Source organism: Corythoichthys intestinalis, chromosome 4 (genome assembly GCF_030265065.1).
Source record: "Corythoichthys intestinalis isolate RoL2023-P3 chromosome 4, ASM3026506v1, whole genome shotgun sequence".
NCBI classification, from domain to species: domain Eukaryota; kingdom Metazoa; phylum Chordata; class Actinopteri; order Syngnathiformes; family Syngnathidae; genus Corythoichthys; species Corythoichthys intestinalis.
In genome coordinates, this window is record NC_080398.1 from 42,368,086 (window position 1) to 42,381,803 (window position 13,718).

General features: G+C 38.9%; 1 protein-coding gene across 2 annotated transcripts; it reads left to right on the forward strand.

Annotated features, from left to right (window-relative positions):
- The first annotated feature begins 113 nt into the window (after positions 1-113).
- LOC130914345 (U11/U12 small nuclear ribonucleoprotein 48 kDa protein-like) lies at positions 114-13,446 on the forward strand. 2 transcript variants are annotated; one of them, XM_057833440.1, is made up of 11 exons: positions 114-357; positions 2,825-2,938; positions 3,006-3,066; positions 5,837-5,917; positions 5,983-6,165; positions 9,202-9,323; positions 9,386-9,504; positions 10,825-10,935; positions 11,005-11,362; positions 11,472-11,530; positions 13,291-13,446. In XM_057833440.1, exons 1-9 carry the CDS (start codon positions 214-216, stop codon positions 11,090-11,092), a joined length of 1,023 nt encoding a protein of 340 aa, XP_057689423.1. In that variant the 5' UTR covers positions 114-213; the 3' UTR covers positions 11,093-11,362; positions 11,472-11,530; positions 13,291-13,446. The 2 variants fall into 2 exon arrangements, with proteins under 2 accessions (XP_057689423.1, XP_057689424.1); XM_057833441.1 differs by lacking the exon at positions 11,472-11,530.
- The last annotated feature ends 272 nt before the right edge of the window (positions 13,447-13,718 follow it).

The following is a 13,718-nucleotide window of genomic DNA, read 5'->3' on the forward strand; positions in this document are numbered from 1 at the left end:
TCCTTTATGTAACATTGGGATTGGTCGGGACTGACCACCTGACCTGTAAGTCAGCTATCTTCCTCTAGATGGCGTGCTGACTAAACAAATGTATTCACAAACACGAAGAAGACGTTCTAGCTGTGTTGCTACTAAACATGGCTACCAACACAAGTTAAACCGTGTTGGAATTGGTCGATTTTTTTGTCTTTTTTTGGACCTGTTGACACAAAAATGTCAGACTCTACGGAAAACATAACCCTCCAGCAGCGAACGCAACTCCTAGTGGAGTTAATAGATTTTACCAAAAAATGCAACGAGCAAATACAAGGCATGTACGACGCACTTGGATGGACGCCGGACACAGACAGAGCGAAGGTAATTTTTTATGATTTAATAATAGAGTATGTTTGTGTATTTTTATTAATTTCATCTAAATATTTAACTCGCTGACTGAATTTGATGCGTTAATTACAATAATAATCTCTATAGCACGGTGTTGAACTTGCGGTTCGTGGGCCAGATGTGGGCTGGCACTTCATTTGGTGTGGCCCGTAAAAGTCTCTGTGTATCAATCTCATGGTATTTTTTTGTTGTTGAAATTTTTGCTGCAATGAAATTTAAACACAATTTTTGTTGTGGTCAATTAAAGATTGACGGCTACAGAAATCAGAATATTTACTGTTTCTCCCCTTTTTAAAGACAATCAATAAAGAAGTTCAAAATACTCATCAATGAAAGAATATTTACTTTTTGGTCCTTTTCTGTATTAAAAATTAAAATAAGAATATTTACTGTTTTGCCCCCACTTTTTAATGAAAAACAAAATAGATAAAATAAAAATATTATTGTATTTCTTTTTTAATTCAACAACAAAAAATTGGAAATAATTAAATATGGAGTGTTTTCTCTACAAGTCGACCGATATGGGATTTTCAAATGCCGATACCGATATCTAAAAAAAAAAAATTTCCAGCCGATTGCCAATATCCAAAGCATATTTTGTAAAATGATATTTGAGGCAGATTTTTTTTTTTTTAAAGCATGTAGATTATAATGGCATTTTTATGATTATGCACACTCGTACATAATTAAACCCACCAGGACATCACAACAACATGTCAACAAGTTTAAGAGGATGCTAGCCATGCTAAAGCTAATGCTAATGAGAATGCTACGTTAAAGCTATAAGTTACATTTAGAGTGAAAGGATCACTCAGTAAACACCTTAAAAGGCTAAAGAAACATTGCATATTCTCTCATGCAAGATAAAAAAATCTTACAATGCTCACTAGTGCTGCAATGATGGATTAACTCGAGTAATTCGATTAGAAAAAAGATTAGAATTAAGTTTTGCTGCTTTGAGTACTCGTTTATTTAAAGTGGCATTTTAATCTTTTTTCTTTTTTTTTAAGTCTTTGCATTTAGTTTCATTGATTTGGGTAAATACACTGCCCTCTAGTGGCAACACTGAATATGATTTCACATGGCTGAATTTAGTTGCTCCCTGTTAAGACCAACAGAAGCTAAGTTTTTGTTGAGCTAATGTTTTCTAATGCATTCGTAATTTAGTTTATAGGTATATTTAGCCATTATTAGTGGGAATATGTGTTTGAACCATTTGTTAAGCGCATTGTAAAAAAAAAAAAAAAAAAAAAGTTAGTATTTATAAGTATATAAGTTAGCCATTTCTTTTGTTGTTCTTAGAAGCTCATTCATTTATTTTCTATCCCGTTTGAGACTCAGCTCAGGCATTTTCATTTTTTATGTTCCTTATCCGTTTACTCGATTATTCGAACTAACTAGTTAATCGATTAATCGATAGCTGCAGCCTTAATATTTACAAAACAGGTAAGCTTGAAGCTTTCAGTAGCAGCCTAGCCTGGTACACCAGACTCAACGCTGTTCCAGCTATTGAGTCTGGCCACCATTCCCACGGAAACAATTTCCAGGGCGGAGCAAGCCACAGCAAACAGACAGCGGAGTGGACCAATCAGCGACGGGCAGACGTGACGTTAGTAAAATGGCGACCGCAGGACGATGGACTTGCGCGCGGAAGTAAACATACGAAGAGAGCGGAGTTTATTCGACATGGCTAGCGCGAGACAGACTGTTGTCAATGACTCGTGTCGATGTGTTTTTGGTCATTTAAAACTGATTTTACCGTGGATTGGAACATATTCTCGGCTCTGCCGTTCACCATCTGTGCTGCTGAAGAGACGACTTTCGACGCGCAAGAGTGACATTGCTCGAGAAGAACACGTCACGCAAATAAACGAATCTGATTTGTCGATTGATTTTGTACCTGCTCGAAAAGGCCGTTAATGGGATGGTTTCCAGACTATACTATCAGTGTTTGAAAAATACAGGGAGAATAGTCTGGCAGAGCCAGGCTAGTAGCAGCCTGCCTTCAAACTGCCATGGGAGATGATTGATCAAAATCCTTTTTTTATCGGCTTAATTTTTTGTTAATCAGCCGATTAACAAAAATATATATGAAATCGCCCGATTGCTAATGTTAGAAAAAAACATCGGGCTGGTATATTGGCTGGCCAATATATCGGTCAACCTCTAGTTTTCTCCTTTTTTTTTTTTTTGTATTATAAAAAATATGTATAGATTAAAAATATGTAGAAGAATGAAGTGGCTCAAAACAGGATTCTTACCTTTTTTTTAGGTCAACAATGTCGCTAAACAAATCTTAAATTTTTTTCGATTCGTTTGATCATCAATTTTCGTCAGTTAGTTGCATTTGTGGCAGTTGGCCCACAACAAAAATGAATTTGGGGAGGGGATTTAGATCAGGGGATTTTTTTCATCAATTCATTCATTTCTTTTAATCCAGGAGCCAATGGAGGTGTGTCCCTACGACCCCGGCCATCTCATCCCCGTACGCAGCATGGAGCGACACAAAGCATCATGTTGTCTCAGAAAGATGGGCTACTCTTCAGAAGAGCAGGTGACTTTAATATCTTCCTCTTTTAATTACACATTGAAAAATAATATGGTAATTTGGTGTCTGGCAGGCCGCGATGTGCGACTCTTCCGGGTGCTACGACAACACCAGCGTCCGAAGTTTTATGATGGGTGAGTGAAAACTTCACCGAGTAATAGTAGTAACAGTTATTAGGTATGGGGTGGTCAATTTGACCACGTGGATAAAATCACTTAACATTGACAGTAGTAGATACTAGTTACAACCCTTAGCCAAAAGTATGGAATCACCAGTCTCGGACGAACACTCACTCAGACATATTATCATGTTGAACAAACTCAGATAAAAAGCTTGAAAAAAATAATAATGAATTAGTTCAAAAGTGCAACTCTTTAGCATTCAGAAACAATAAAAGAAATGCATTGTGATGGTCAGTAAATGTTACTTTTATAGGGCAAATGCAGGGAAATATACCGTATTGGCCCGAATATAAGACGACCCCCTCTTTTTCAAGACTCAAGTTGGAAAAAAGACTTTTTGAACACCAAGTTAATTTTTATACAGAAAATAATTACAGTACATCCTAAACAAACGATTATAACAATATATTTAGAGAAAAAGCATGTTATTTTGCCTAGTTGAAATCTTAATATCTGAACATTTAAACATGTAAACTAAAGTGCAATCACATTCGTAAAAGAATATCTTCTGGTTTTTTAAATGTAAATAAACCAATCTATTGTGACAAAACAACAAAAGTGCAATAACTGCATTAACCATCAAAGTGAGGTCTAACTGTAACTGTAGTCTTGAAACATCTGAATAACCTGCCGGCATGTGTCCCGTCAGAGCAAGCAGTGCATGAGCCCAAGCGTGGCTTTGATTGAGATGAGCCCTTTTCACCAGACGTGGCTTTTGAGAAGGCTTTCTTGATGGTCTTTGCAGCTTGGCTTTTCGCTGCGTTCCCCCCATCTCCAAGGCCCTCATCCAGCTGGTCCAGCTCCTCCAACACTGCCTCTTGCTTCTGTAAGAAAAGCAGCAGAGAGTGGAAGTGGTTGTGTGGACCGAAGCCATTCACTGGGTCAGCCTTATGCTCGATCCACTTCTCCTTTAAAGAGCTTGGTAATTTTCTTTCCAGTGACTGCGCTACAAGACGAATTTTTTAAGACGTCCTCTTCTCCCAGGATTACCAGGTCGCTGAGGGCCCGCTCTACTGTTTGGATCAACTCGATAGCTTTTCTTGGGTTGTTTCCTCTCACAGGCGCCAGGCTTTCAATTTCCTCGGCAATTTTAAGCACAATTCTGGCTTTATTTCCAAACCGGTTGTCAAGGCGTTTGAACATCTCATCTGGTGTAGCGCAGCTGGACAGGACCAGGTCTCTCTTCACTTTATCACTCAGGCTAGCCAATAGATGAAACCGCGTGACGCCTGCAGTCCTCAACGGATTTCCCAGCAGCTCCAACTCTGCCCACTCAGTCTTCCATCGATAATAATCAGTCATGTCTCCAGAGAAGACGGGCAGTCGTGTTCTTTCCAGACTGATCTGAGGCTTCAAACCAGTAGGTGGTGCATAGGGTGTTGGCTGCAGACCAGCTCCAATGGGTTCTGTCTTGGGCGTGGTGTGGCATGATTTTTGCCAGCTCAGATCCCAGGTACCTAGCCTGTTCCTTAATTTATACAGCTGCTGTTTGTAGACTGTAGTTTTGTTGCCAGCGACGATACAATCCCACTCATGCACCTTTTGCTCGAGAACATAAATCTTCTCCTGCAGGCACTCCCTCAGGGCTTGGTATTCGAGTTCTGGCAAATTTTCCACCCTGGTGCCCTCCAACTCTGCACATTTTTCCTCTGCACCTTCAGCATGCAACAGAATGTCGGGCTGGGCATATTTGGACCACAATGTTTCCCTTCCAAGCTGAAGTGCTTCTGTGTATGTGGCAAGGCACTTGGTGGTTTTCTCCCTAATCAGGGTGATTTCTTCCTCAGCGTCTTCAGTCTCTCCTAGAGCATCCATATATTCTAGGCCAGTGTCGTGCACCCTGCCAAAATCTGTGCTGAGTGCTCGGAGTTCATCAATTAGGGCTCCTTGCTCTAGGAGGTCAACTGTGAGGGTTAGTTTGTTAGCTCTTCTGCTGAATAAGGCCTGCGCTGTTGAGCGTCTTCCTTTCAGGGCCTCAATTTCAGCCGAATCCATCAGGGCCATAATTTCAGCCGAGAACATAAGTCACCGATGGTCTATTTGGCGTTTTTAATAGGTGCTTCTTCACTTATCAGCCTGATGAGATGTGTTGGCTTGGTGAACCGCAGGTTATTACTGTTCCGTTTTCCCCACGGAAAGGGGTTGACCACGGTGTCTAAGGAATTACTCAGCTCACTTTTCCACTGTTCCTCTTTTCCTCTTTATTTTGCTTTTTGCAGTTTAAAATGTCAGGCAGGAACAGGATTAGCCATAGCAGCAATAGTGGTAGTCGTGGCAGCAGGTAATAACCTGTTGGCTGTACACCGGGTCAAGGCTCACTACTTGTCATGCTGAACGATCGCGGCATTTGCCTTTTCAAATGTGACAAGACGATCATGTGACACGCACGGACATTTGATCACGTGACACGCATGGACATTTGATCACGTGTCAACGATGTCACACGCGAACATTTAAAGGGCCATTAAGAGCAGTGCAAATACTGTGAAACACAACACATATTTTTTGCTAGGCGTCGTATATGTTATTGGGGCAGAAAATATTGTATGATTGAGTAATTGGTGGCAATATGAAGTTTGGCCACCAGATGGGGGAAATATGTAGGTCAGAAAACTTGAGGACAATTTGTTTTGTTTACATAAGCACATTGCATGCTTCGTTTTTGTTTGTCATTTTATGGTGTTATGGAAGTATGATATGCTATTTTTTTTATTTCTTGCAGACAAGAATCTTCAAAACCAGGTGATCATACAGGCCAAATCAGCTGCGCCGCTCATGAAGATGGAGGGTGTCTTCTGGAAAGGTACTGTACTGTCTCTTAGTCATGAAATTTGTGATTTCCAGCTGTATTCTTTATTTGGTCACCAGGCCAGTATTCCCAGCACCCGGTGGACGTGCCACAGAACCACAAGCGAGCCGTGTGCGACCTCACCGCGGCCGACCGGTTGGCGCTTTACGATCACGTGATCGGCGTCCTCAACCGAGAGAAGGCCGACGGCGCCTCTGGCAACGACGAGCTTTACGTCGATTTGGTTTCAAAGCTGAAGAAAGGTAAGACATAACCACCATTGCACGTTTTTTTGACAAATCTCTGTAAAACATGGACTGGTGCACGATAATTATTGGTCTGATAATTATCGGTCCGATAATAGGAATTATGACGTCATCCCGATAAATCCGCTAACATTATTAATAGGACCGATAATATGTACTGTGCTGGCTTTACAGTTTACACAATAGTATGGGAAAGCAGTTGACCATTTGCGGGGCATTGCTCCCACCTGCTGGTCAGAATAATTCGCTGTATCTATTTTTTGTTACAGTAGTTTGGTTCACATTACAAGCTCATTCACATACTCATTGCGGTGTCTAGCAGTAGCATTGACAATCGTGAATGCTTTCTGTTACGTTTCCGCCTCGGACATATACGTCTGTAAGTATTTAATGTTTACTATAACATATGAATGTGCAACATATGTTTACCGTAATTTTCGCACTATAAGACGCACCTGACTATAAGCCGCTACCCACCAAATTTGGTACGAAAACAACATTTGCTCATAGATTAGCCGCACTGGACTATTAGCTGCAGCTGTCCTCACTGTGTAATGGGATATTTACACCAAAAGATATTAACCGGTAACACTTTATTTGACAGCAGCATCATACGACTGTCATAAGACCAAACCAACCAGCATGAAGCTTTGCAGCTAATTGATTCAAAGCTTCATTACTTCAAGAAGGTTCATTTGGCTTTCACTGCTCCCTTGGGGGAGACAGTAAACCTCTGCTGCTACCTGCTGTCAACACTGTTGTCGTCCAACATGCCTCCTAGCATGCATTGCAGCACTACAGATGTAAATAGTTATCAAAATTAATGCTAGTCCTATGATGCCACTGTCAAATAAAGTGTTACCTATTAACCCCCCAAAAAAAATCAACAAATAAGCCGCACTTGACTATAAGCCGCAGGATTCAAAATGAAGGAAAAAAGTAGCGCCTTATAGTCCAAAAATTACGGTACTTCTGTGGTGAAGGGTCATATGTACAGAACTTAATAAGTTGTGTTATAGAAGCCAGCCAATGCTTTAGTAGCTCAAGCTAGTGTGCTATGCTTAGGCCTGTCGCGATAACAAATTTTAGTGTGCAATAATTATTCTCATAAATTATTGCGATATGCGATATTATTGCGCGCCCCCCCCAATTTTTTTTAACCAATTTACAATAACACAGTGCGAATACAGTATATATTAATAGATCAAGTACACCCATTTAAACACGATAAATATTAACTCTTAAATTCAAATATACTTTTTAATAAATCACAACTAAAAACAATAGACCCTGCCTCTTAAGTAAAAAAAAACAATATTGATACCGCCCAGAAACAGAATAAATAAAATGTGTTTTAAAAAAAAAAAATTGCACTTAATAACTTAAGCATTTAGGAAAATGAAAACATTTCCCGTCATAGCTTCTGCAATGGTGTTCCATAGGGATGCAACGATACAGTTAAGTCATGGTTCGGTACGAATTTTGATACGGGGGACACGATTTTCAATCCGATTCAATACATTTAATGCTCTGTAAAAAAAAAAAAAACAATTGTTTTTTTTTTTTTTTTTTCTTTTTTTTTTCTAACGAGCAAAAATTAAATTGCCATCATATAAACATGCATTTTAGTGCATAATATTTACGTGCTTACTTCTTACTGATATGAAAAAAAATAGTATAAAAGTGCTGAGAACAATCTTTACTGTTTGTAAAGTGAGGCAGGTCACACCGTTGATTGCTACAGCTCTCTTAGCAGCTAGGTTTACTACATGAGCAAGACATCCTATTTATGGTCCGAATCCATCTGTGTCACATACTGAATTAACAATATTTGCAACATTATCTATAGTCACTGGCATGGATTGATTTGGCCTTCTTAACCTCATGTGACAAATGACAGTTTAGAATTCATCGATGTAGTATATGGACTACATGTCCCATAATCACTCTGGGCTCACGTAGCCAATGGCATGGGACGTAGCACATCTAGTTTGCCATTTCATGATATCTAGTGTGTGCGCGCAACCGCGCATTAAAAAAGTTAGCAAGCGCCGCTGAAGTCACGTCTGCTCATTACTACACTACACCAGCATATGACGGCTTTCATAAACAGGACGAGTTTGAAGCACAGCGCTCTTAATTTCATTCAGCTGTTTGTTGTCAAAGTGAGGTTATTTGTAGCAGCCAAGTCGGTAACAATGTTTTGGCGGACTTTGTTGTAAATATCCAGCGTTGTGCCGAAAAATAGCCGCCCCGCATGAAATGTCACTCCTGACGGGAGCGCCCACACGTCAACAACACCGGCGCGCCATAGATGGTCCACAGTCACTCCGGAGCACTGACGCGGCCGGTATACGTTGAACAATAGGATATAATGGGAACGATTGGCTCTGGCCCTAGTTTTTGCCGGACCTGGAACGAAGATGCATTTTGCGCAGTTGGTAACGAACTTTTAACAGCACGTCTGCCGTACGCGCGCATACACGTGCACGTGAGGCGATAAATCGCAGCGGAAAAATTACCGCCTTCCTTTTTATATATCGCGCGATAAATGGAATTATTGCATATTGCGACAGGCTTAGCTATGCTATACATATAATAGTTGTGTATATAAGTGTATTGTGCATTTTGTTGTATATTGAGTATTGAATATGTGTATTTTTCTGTTGTATTTTCACAATATTAAGACGAGTGTCTTCCCATAAAAGCAAGAAAAGACCAAGATGTGGTTTATGGAAGTGCATTCATTCTTAGCTGGCTGTCGGGCAGTGCAGAAGTGAAACGCGCTGTTTTGTTCATGTTATTATGAAAAATCTGGTATGATCAAAGGCAAATCTATGTTGCATCCACCACTTTTTTTTTTTTTTTTTCAAACCTCCTGGTGTTCAAAAACTCAGGTTATGCATTTAAAAAATTGTAGTATTTATTATCGGTTATCGATATCGGTATCGGCTTTGAGGAGCAGGAAGTTATCGGTATTGGTTTCAAAAAATGGATATCGCGCTCCCCTAAAATAATGCGTGTTCATGTCAGCTGAGCAACAAAATGAGCCGAAGACTCATCTGGAGCTGATGGCGGAAATGCGGGATTACAAGAGGAGGCGGCAGTCTTACCGCGCTAAGAATGTTCACATCACCAAGAAGTCCTACACGGAGGTATGAAGTTGCCCCTCTGGTGTCATTTTTCTGGGTTTATAACCATCAAAACAACCTGGCAGATTATCCGAGAAGTCATCCAGGTGCACTCAGAGGAGCTAAGCAGACAGTGGAAGGAGCAACACCAAGAGGATGAGGACGAGAAAGAAAAGGAAGAGGCCAGAGAAGGAACATCTCAAAGGTTCTTGGCACTTTTTTTTTAATTTACGGCTATAGAAATTAGAAGAGTTCCAAAAAATCAATTATTAGGTGCATAGTGATTCGACACGTGACGATTAGATCACGATTCATAAAGGTTCAAAAATGATGATTTTCCCTCATAACTTTATGACAGCTGCTCGTAGCGGAACGACATTCAAGACACGTCTGCCGCCCGGACACCGTTAACGGACGGACGCACAACGTAATGATTGATGCTCCGGGTTACTGGGAGAGAGATTTACTCCTTTTTAAAAGACTGGAAAATAAACCAAAATCGAGGTTATTTGGGGATTAGGATTATGGTTTAGGGTTAGGGCTTCTTCAGGGCAAATGAAAATGGCCAATTTGAAGTTCTGAACATGCTCGAAAACTCACAAAAATTTGCACATATCAAAATGGTGAGTTTTCATTCACGGGCTGAGCTGTGCAGGGCGTTTTTTTTGTCTTAGGTTTAGGGTTAGGGTTTAGGGTTCACACTCTGCTACTTCTTCTGTGGGAGAACAAAATACTATGTACTTTTCAATGACATATATTAGGGATAAATTGGTTCATCTGATGACAGCAGTGAAGAACTGCTTTGACTCATTAAGGTTGTTGCTTCACACTCTGCTACGTCATCTGTAAGAGAAAAAAAGATACGATGTATTTTTCATCGTGCCAAAGTCGGACTTTTTTTTGACAAAACACCAAATTCAGAAAATGACTAATAACTCCCCCATACAACGTTCAATCTTTTTCATATTTGGCATGTACGTGATGTATCCCAGCCTGAACTCGACTTCATTGAAATATCACCCATTAGGCCTGGCGCCCCCTGCTGGGAACAGGAAATGGCCTTTTTTACAATACCGACTCCTCCTCGAAGGGAAAAAAACCTAATGACCCCCCCCAAAAAAATCACCGAAAAGAAATTGGAGAAATCAACACAGGACTCCCCAGGGCCCGTTGAGTCCTGCTTGCAGGGCTAGTGATTTTTGTATTTTATTGCTTTTCTAGTTTTCTTAGTGACCGTTTCTTTTTGGTGACACAGTAGTTGTATGTAATGAGGTGATAATTCATTATTTTTCAATCATGTCTTGTTCACTGAATTTTTGCACAATGAATGCAAATGTTCTGCTCACATAACAAATCCATAGCAACAAATGGTCAATAATCGTAACTGCAGGGCTAAACTGTGACCTGCAACTTGCATTTTTGCTCAAAACCCGCTAATAAAAAAACGATTTCAGTATTATTTCAAAATGCTTTTATCGGCCGATAATATCGGACAACTCTAGTCAAATGATTTGATGTCTGGCAGGCGTCATCCGGACGAGCGTCGCTCCGCGTCTTCGGAGTCCCGTCGGTCGCGGCGCCGCCGCAGCCGTGAGAAGAGTCGCGACAGAGAACGCAAGAAGAAAAAACGCAAAAGGTGAAGTCATTTTCCGCCATTGGTGTAACGTGAAAATTCTTCTAATCTCTCATGTTTGGATGCGCGCAGGGATTCCCGCTCTCCGGAGGACAAACACCGCAATGGCAAAAAGAAAAAGAAAAAGAAAGAAGAGCGGGAGAGAAGTGACAGTTCCTGACTTGATTCATTGCGTCAATAAAGTTTGAACACGCAACATGTCGTGTTTTTGAAGTGGAATTGTTTCCAACATTTTGTTGTTGTTGAATATTTGAATGTTAATAAAATTTCAAACAAAGCAGAAATCCGTGTATAAACATTTATTGATGGTGAATTGCTACCTCCTGCAGGTGAAAGCGGGAACTACGCACTCTTCTTGGTTGGCTACCAGTTTTTCCAGTAAAAGCCAGGGAATGTTGGACAAGAGTGTCACACCAGTGGAGGTTCAAAGGTTAACCTGCTTTTTTATTTCAAGCATTTGAGTCGTTTAAAAATATAAAGGTAAAAAACGAGCCTCCTACCATATTTCTGTGGTAAAATAACTACATTGTTTGCTCCAGGTTCAACAATGAGGAAGTACAAAATCTCAGGATTAATTGAAATGAGCTCCTATTAATTGGTAAATATTGTCCTTGTTGTTTTGTGTCCATTTTTTTAAAGAAAAAAAAGAGTACATATCTTTTTTTTTTTTTTTTACAAAAAAGGTAAGCTATACTTTCCCCCCATTTTTATTTAATTAAAATGCTTGTATAGCTACAAACATTACCCATTGCACTTAAAAAAAAAACAATTCAAAATACTTTTTTCAACCAAAAATGGTTTAAAAAAAAAAAAAATTCAAGTTAACCCTTTCAGACCTGCATTTTTTTCTGCTGAGCAAAAAAACAATCTGTACTGTACCAGAACAAAGTGCATTTTTTTGGGTCGGGGATATGTTTTTTGGGGGGTTATTTTAATGTGTTTTTAATGAGATATGAGCACTTTACTTTATCCTTTTTGAAGTTGCGTTTGGTCAGCCACTTTCATAGAGCCAAAAATAGCAAAGAGGGCATGCCAAACCGCATGATTTAATTTCGATGGGTAAAGTTTTATCCAATCATCTCCCAGAATTGGCAATAGCAACTAAATTCAGTGTATTTATTGGTTTAGAGACCAGAACACGAAATGTCCTTCATGTCTGAAGGGGTTAATGTTAACATTTTTAATTAGAATACGAAAAACATCTATCTCGGTATATATTTAACTTTTTTGTGTATTTTTTTAAATACCTGTATTTCTTTTTTATATAAGAAAAATGGCAAAAAATAGTGCCTGTTCTCATTTTTATTTTCATTTTTAAATTGTTTTCCATTTCCAAATCTTTTATATTCTTTTAACTTGTATTTTTGTAGTTTATTTTTTATTTTTATTTTTTTTACTTTTTAATTTCTAAATATATATATTGTATTTTTTTGGTTTTTTGTTAATTTGTTTCTATTTCTAAATATTTTATATATTTTTTTAATTGTATTTTTTATTTAAAACGAGCAAAAACCCAAATATTTACTCAACATTTTCTAAAATATATATATATATATTTTTAAATGGGAAAATCTGTTTTTTTTTTTTGTATTTTTTTTTGTTGGTAGTTTTCATTATTATTATTTTTTTTATATAAAGAATTGGTTATAAAGTGTTCTTGCATTATTTTTTAATACGTTTTCTAAATAAAAAAAATATGGGAATATCTATAGTTTAAAAAAAATGTTTTCATTTTTTTAATTAAAAAAATTGTCATAATAAAGTACTTTCTAGCAAGTTTTTAATACATTTTTCTTAGTAAAAAGAAACGCAAATCCTGCATACTCATTTTCGTAGATTTTTTTTGTTTGTTTTTTACATTCATTAAAACCAAATATTTTAGATCCAAAAATCAAAAGGAAAAACAACTAGCCAATAAGTAGAGGTCATTTTCACTGTCACTCATTTGGAAAAGTGATGAACTACTGAAAATACTTAAATACCGAATTTTCCGCACTATAAGGCGCATCAGAATATAAGGCTCACCTTCAATGAGTAGCCAATCTAAAACTGTTTACATAGAATAGCCTATTTAAAACTGTTCACATATGCGCATTACAAGGTGCAGTAGTAGTAGTGGTTGGGGTTATACGCTAAAGGGAATGTCATGCTACGATTAACTAATGTTGATCCATGTATAAGGAGCATCAGATTATAAGGAAGATTATAATTGTCAGAGAAAATTAAGAGCTTTTAGGTGCGCCTTATAGTGTGGAAAATACTAAAGTGCTTAAATATTCTCAATTCTCTTTTTCTTGCCCCGGTTTTTTGCCGCCAACACCTGCATGACCTCTCCATCCCTTGTGTACTCTCCTTCAGCTCTGCCGAAGCCCAACTCTACCTCAGGTATTTCTCACCCTGTTGAGAAGAAACCGAACCCGAGCGCTCCTGCAAAAAAGACAGAATCTCCAGCGTCCAGTCCAGGAGGGCGACCGTCCCAGGGGAATCATGCAGTGAGGACCAGTGACTGCTTTTCTTTTTGTCGTTTTCTACCTGAACCATGGGAGCCTCCGTTGACAAGGTGAGCATGACGGTGCCATTGACATTGATAGATGGTTTGAAAACTGAACTGTTTTATGTTTGCTACACAGTAACTTTTTGCATATCACCAGGAAGAAAACGTATTAACAACCTTGCTACTGAAAACGACTTTTGAAAGGGTTTTGATGTCCAATCCATTTGAACTGGGAGCTCCATTCATTCGCTGCCACCCTCCCAGTTCGAATGGATTGGACGTCTACCAGTGA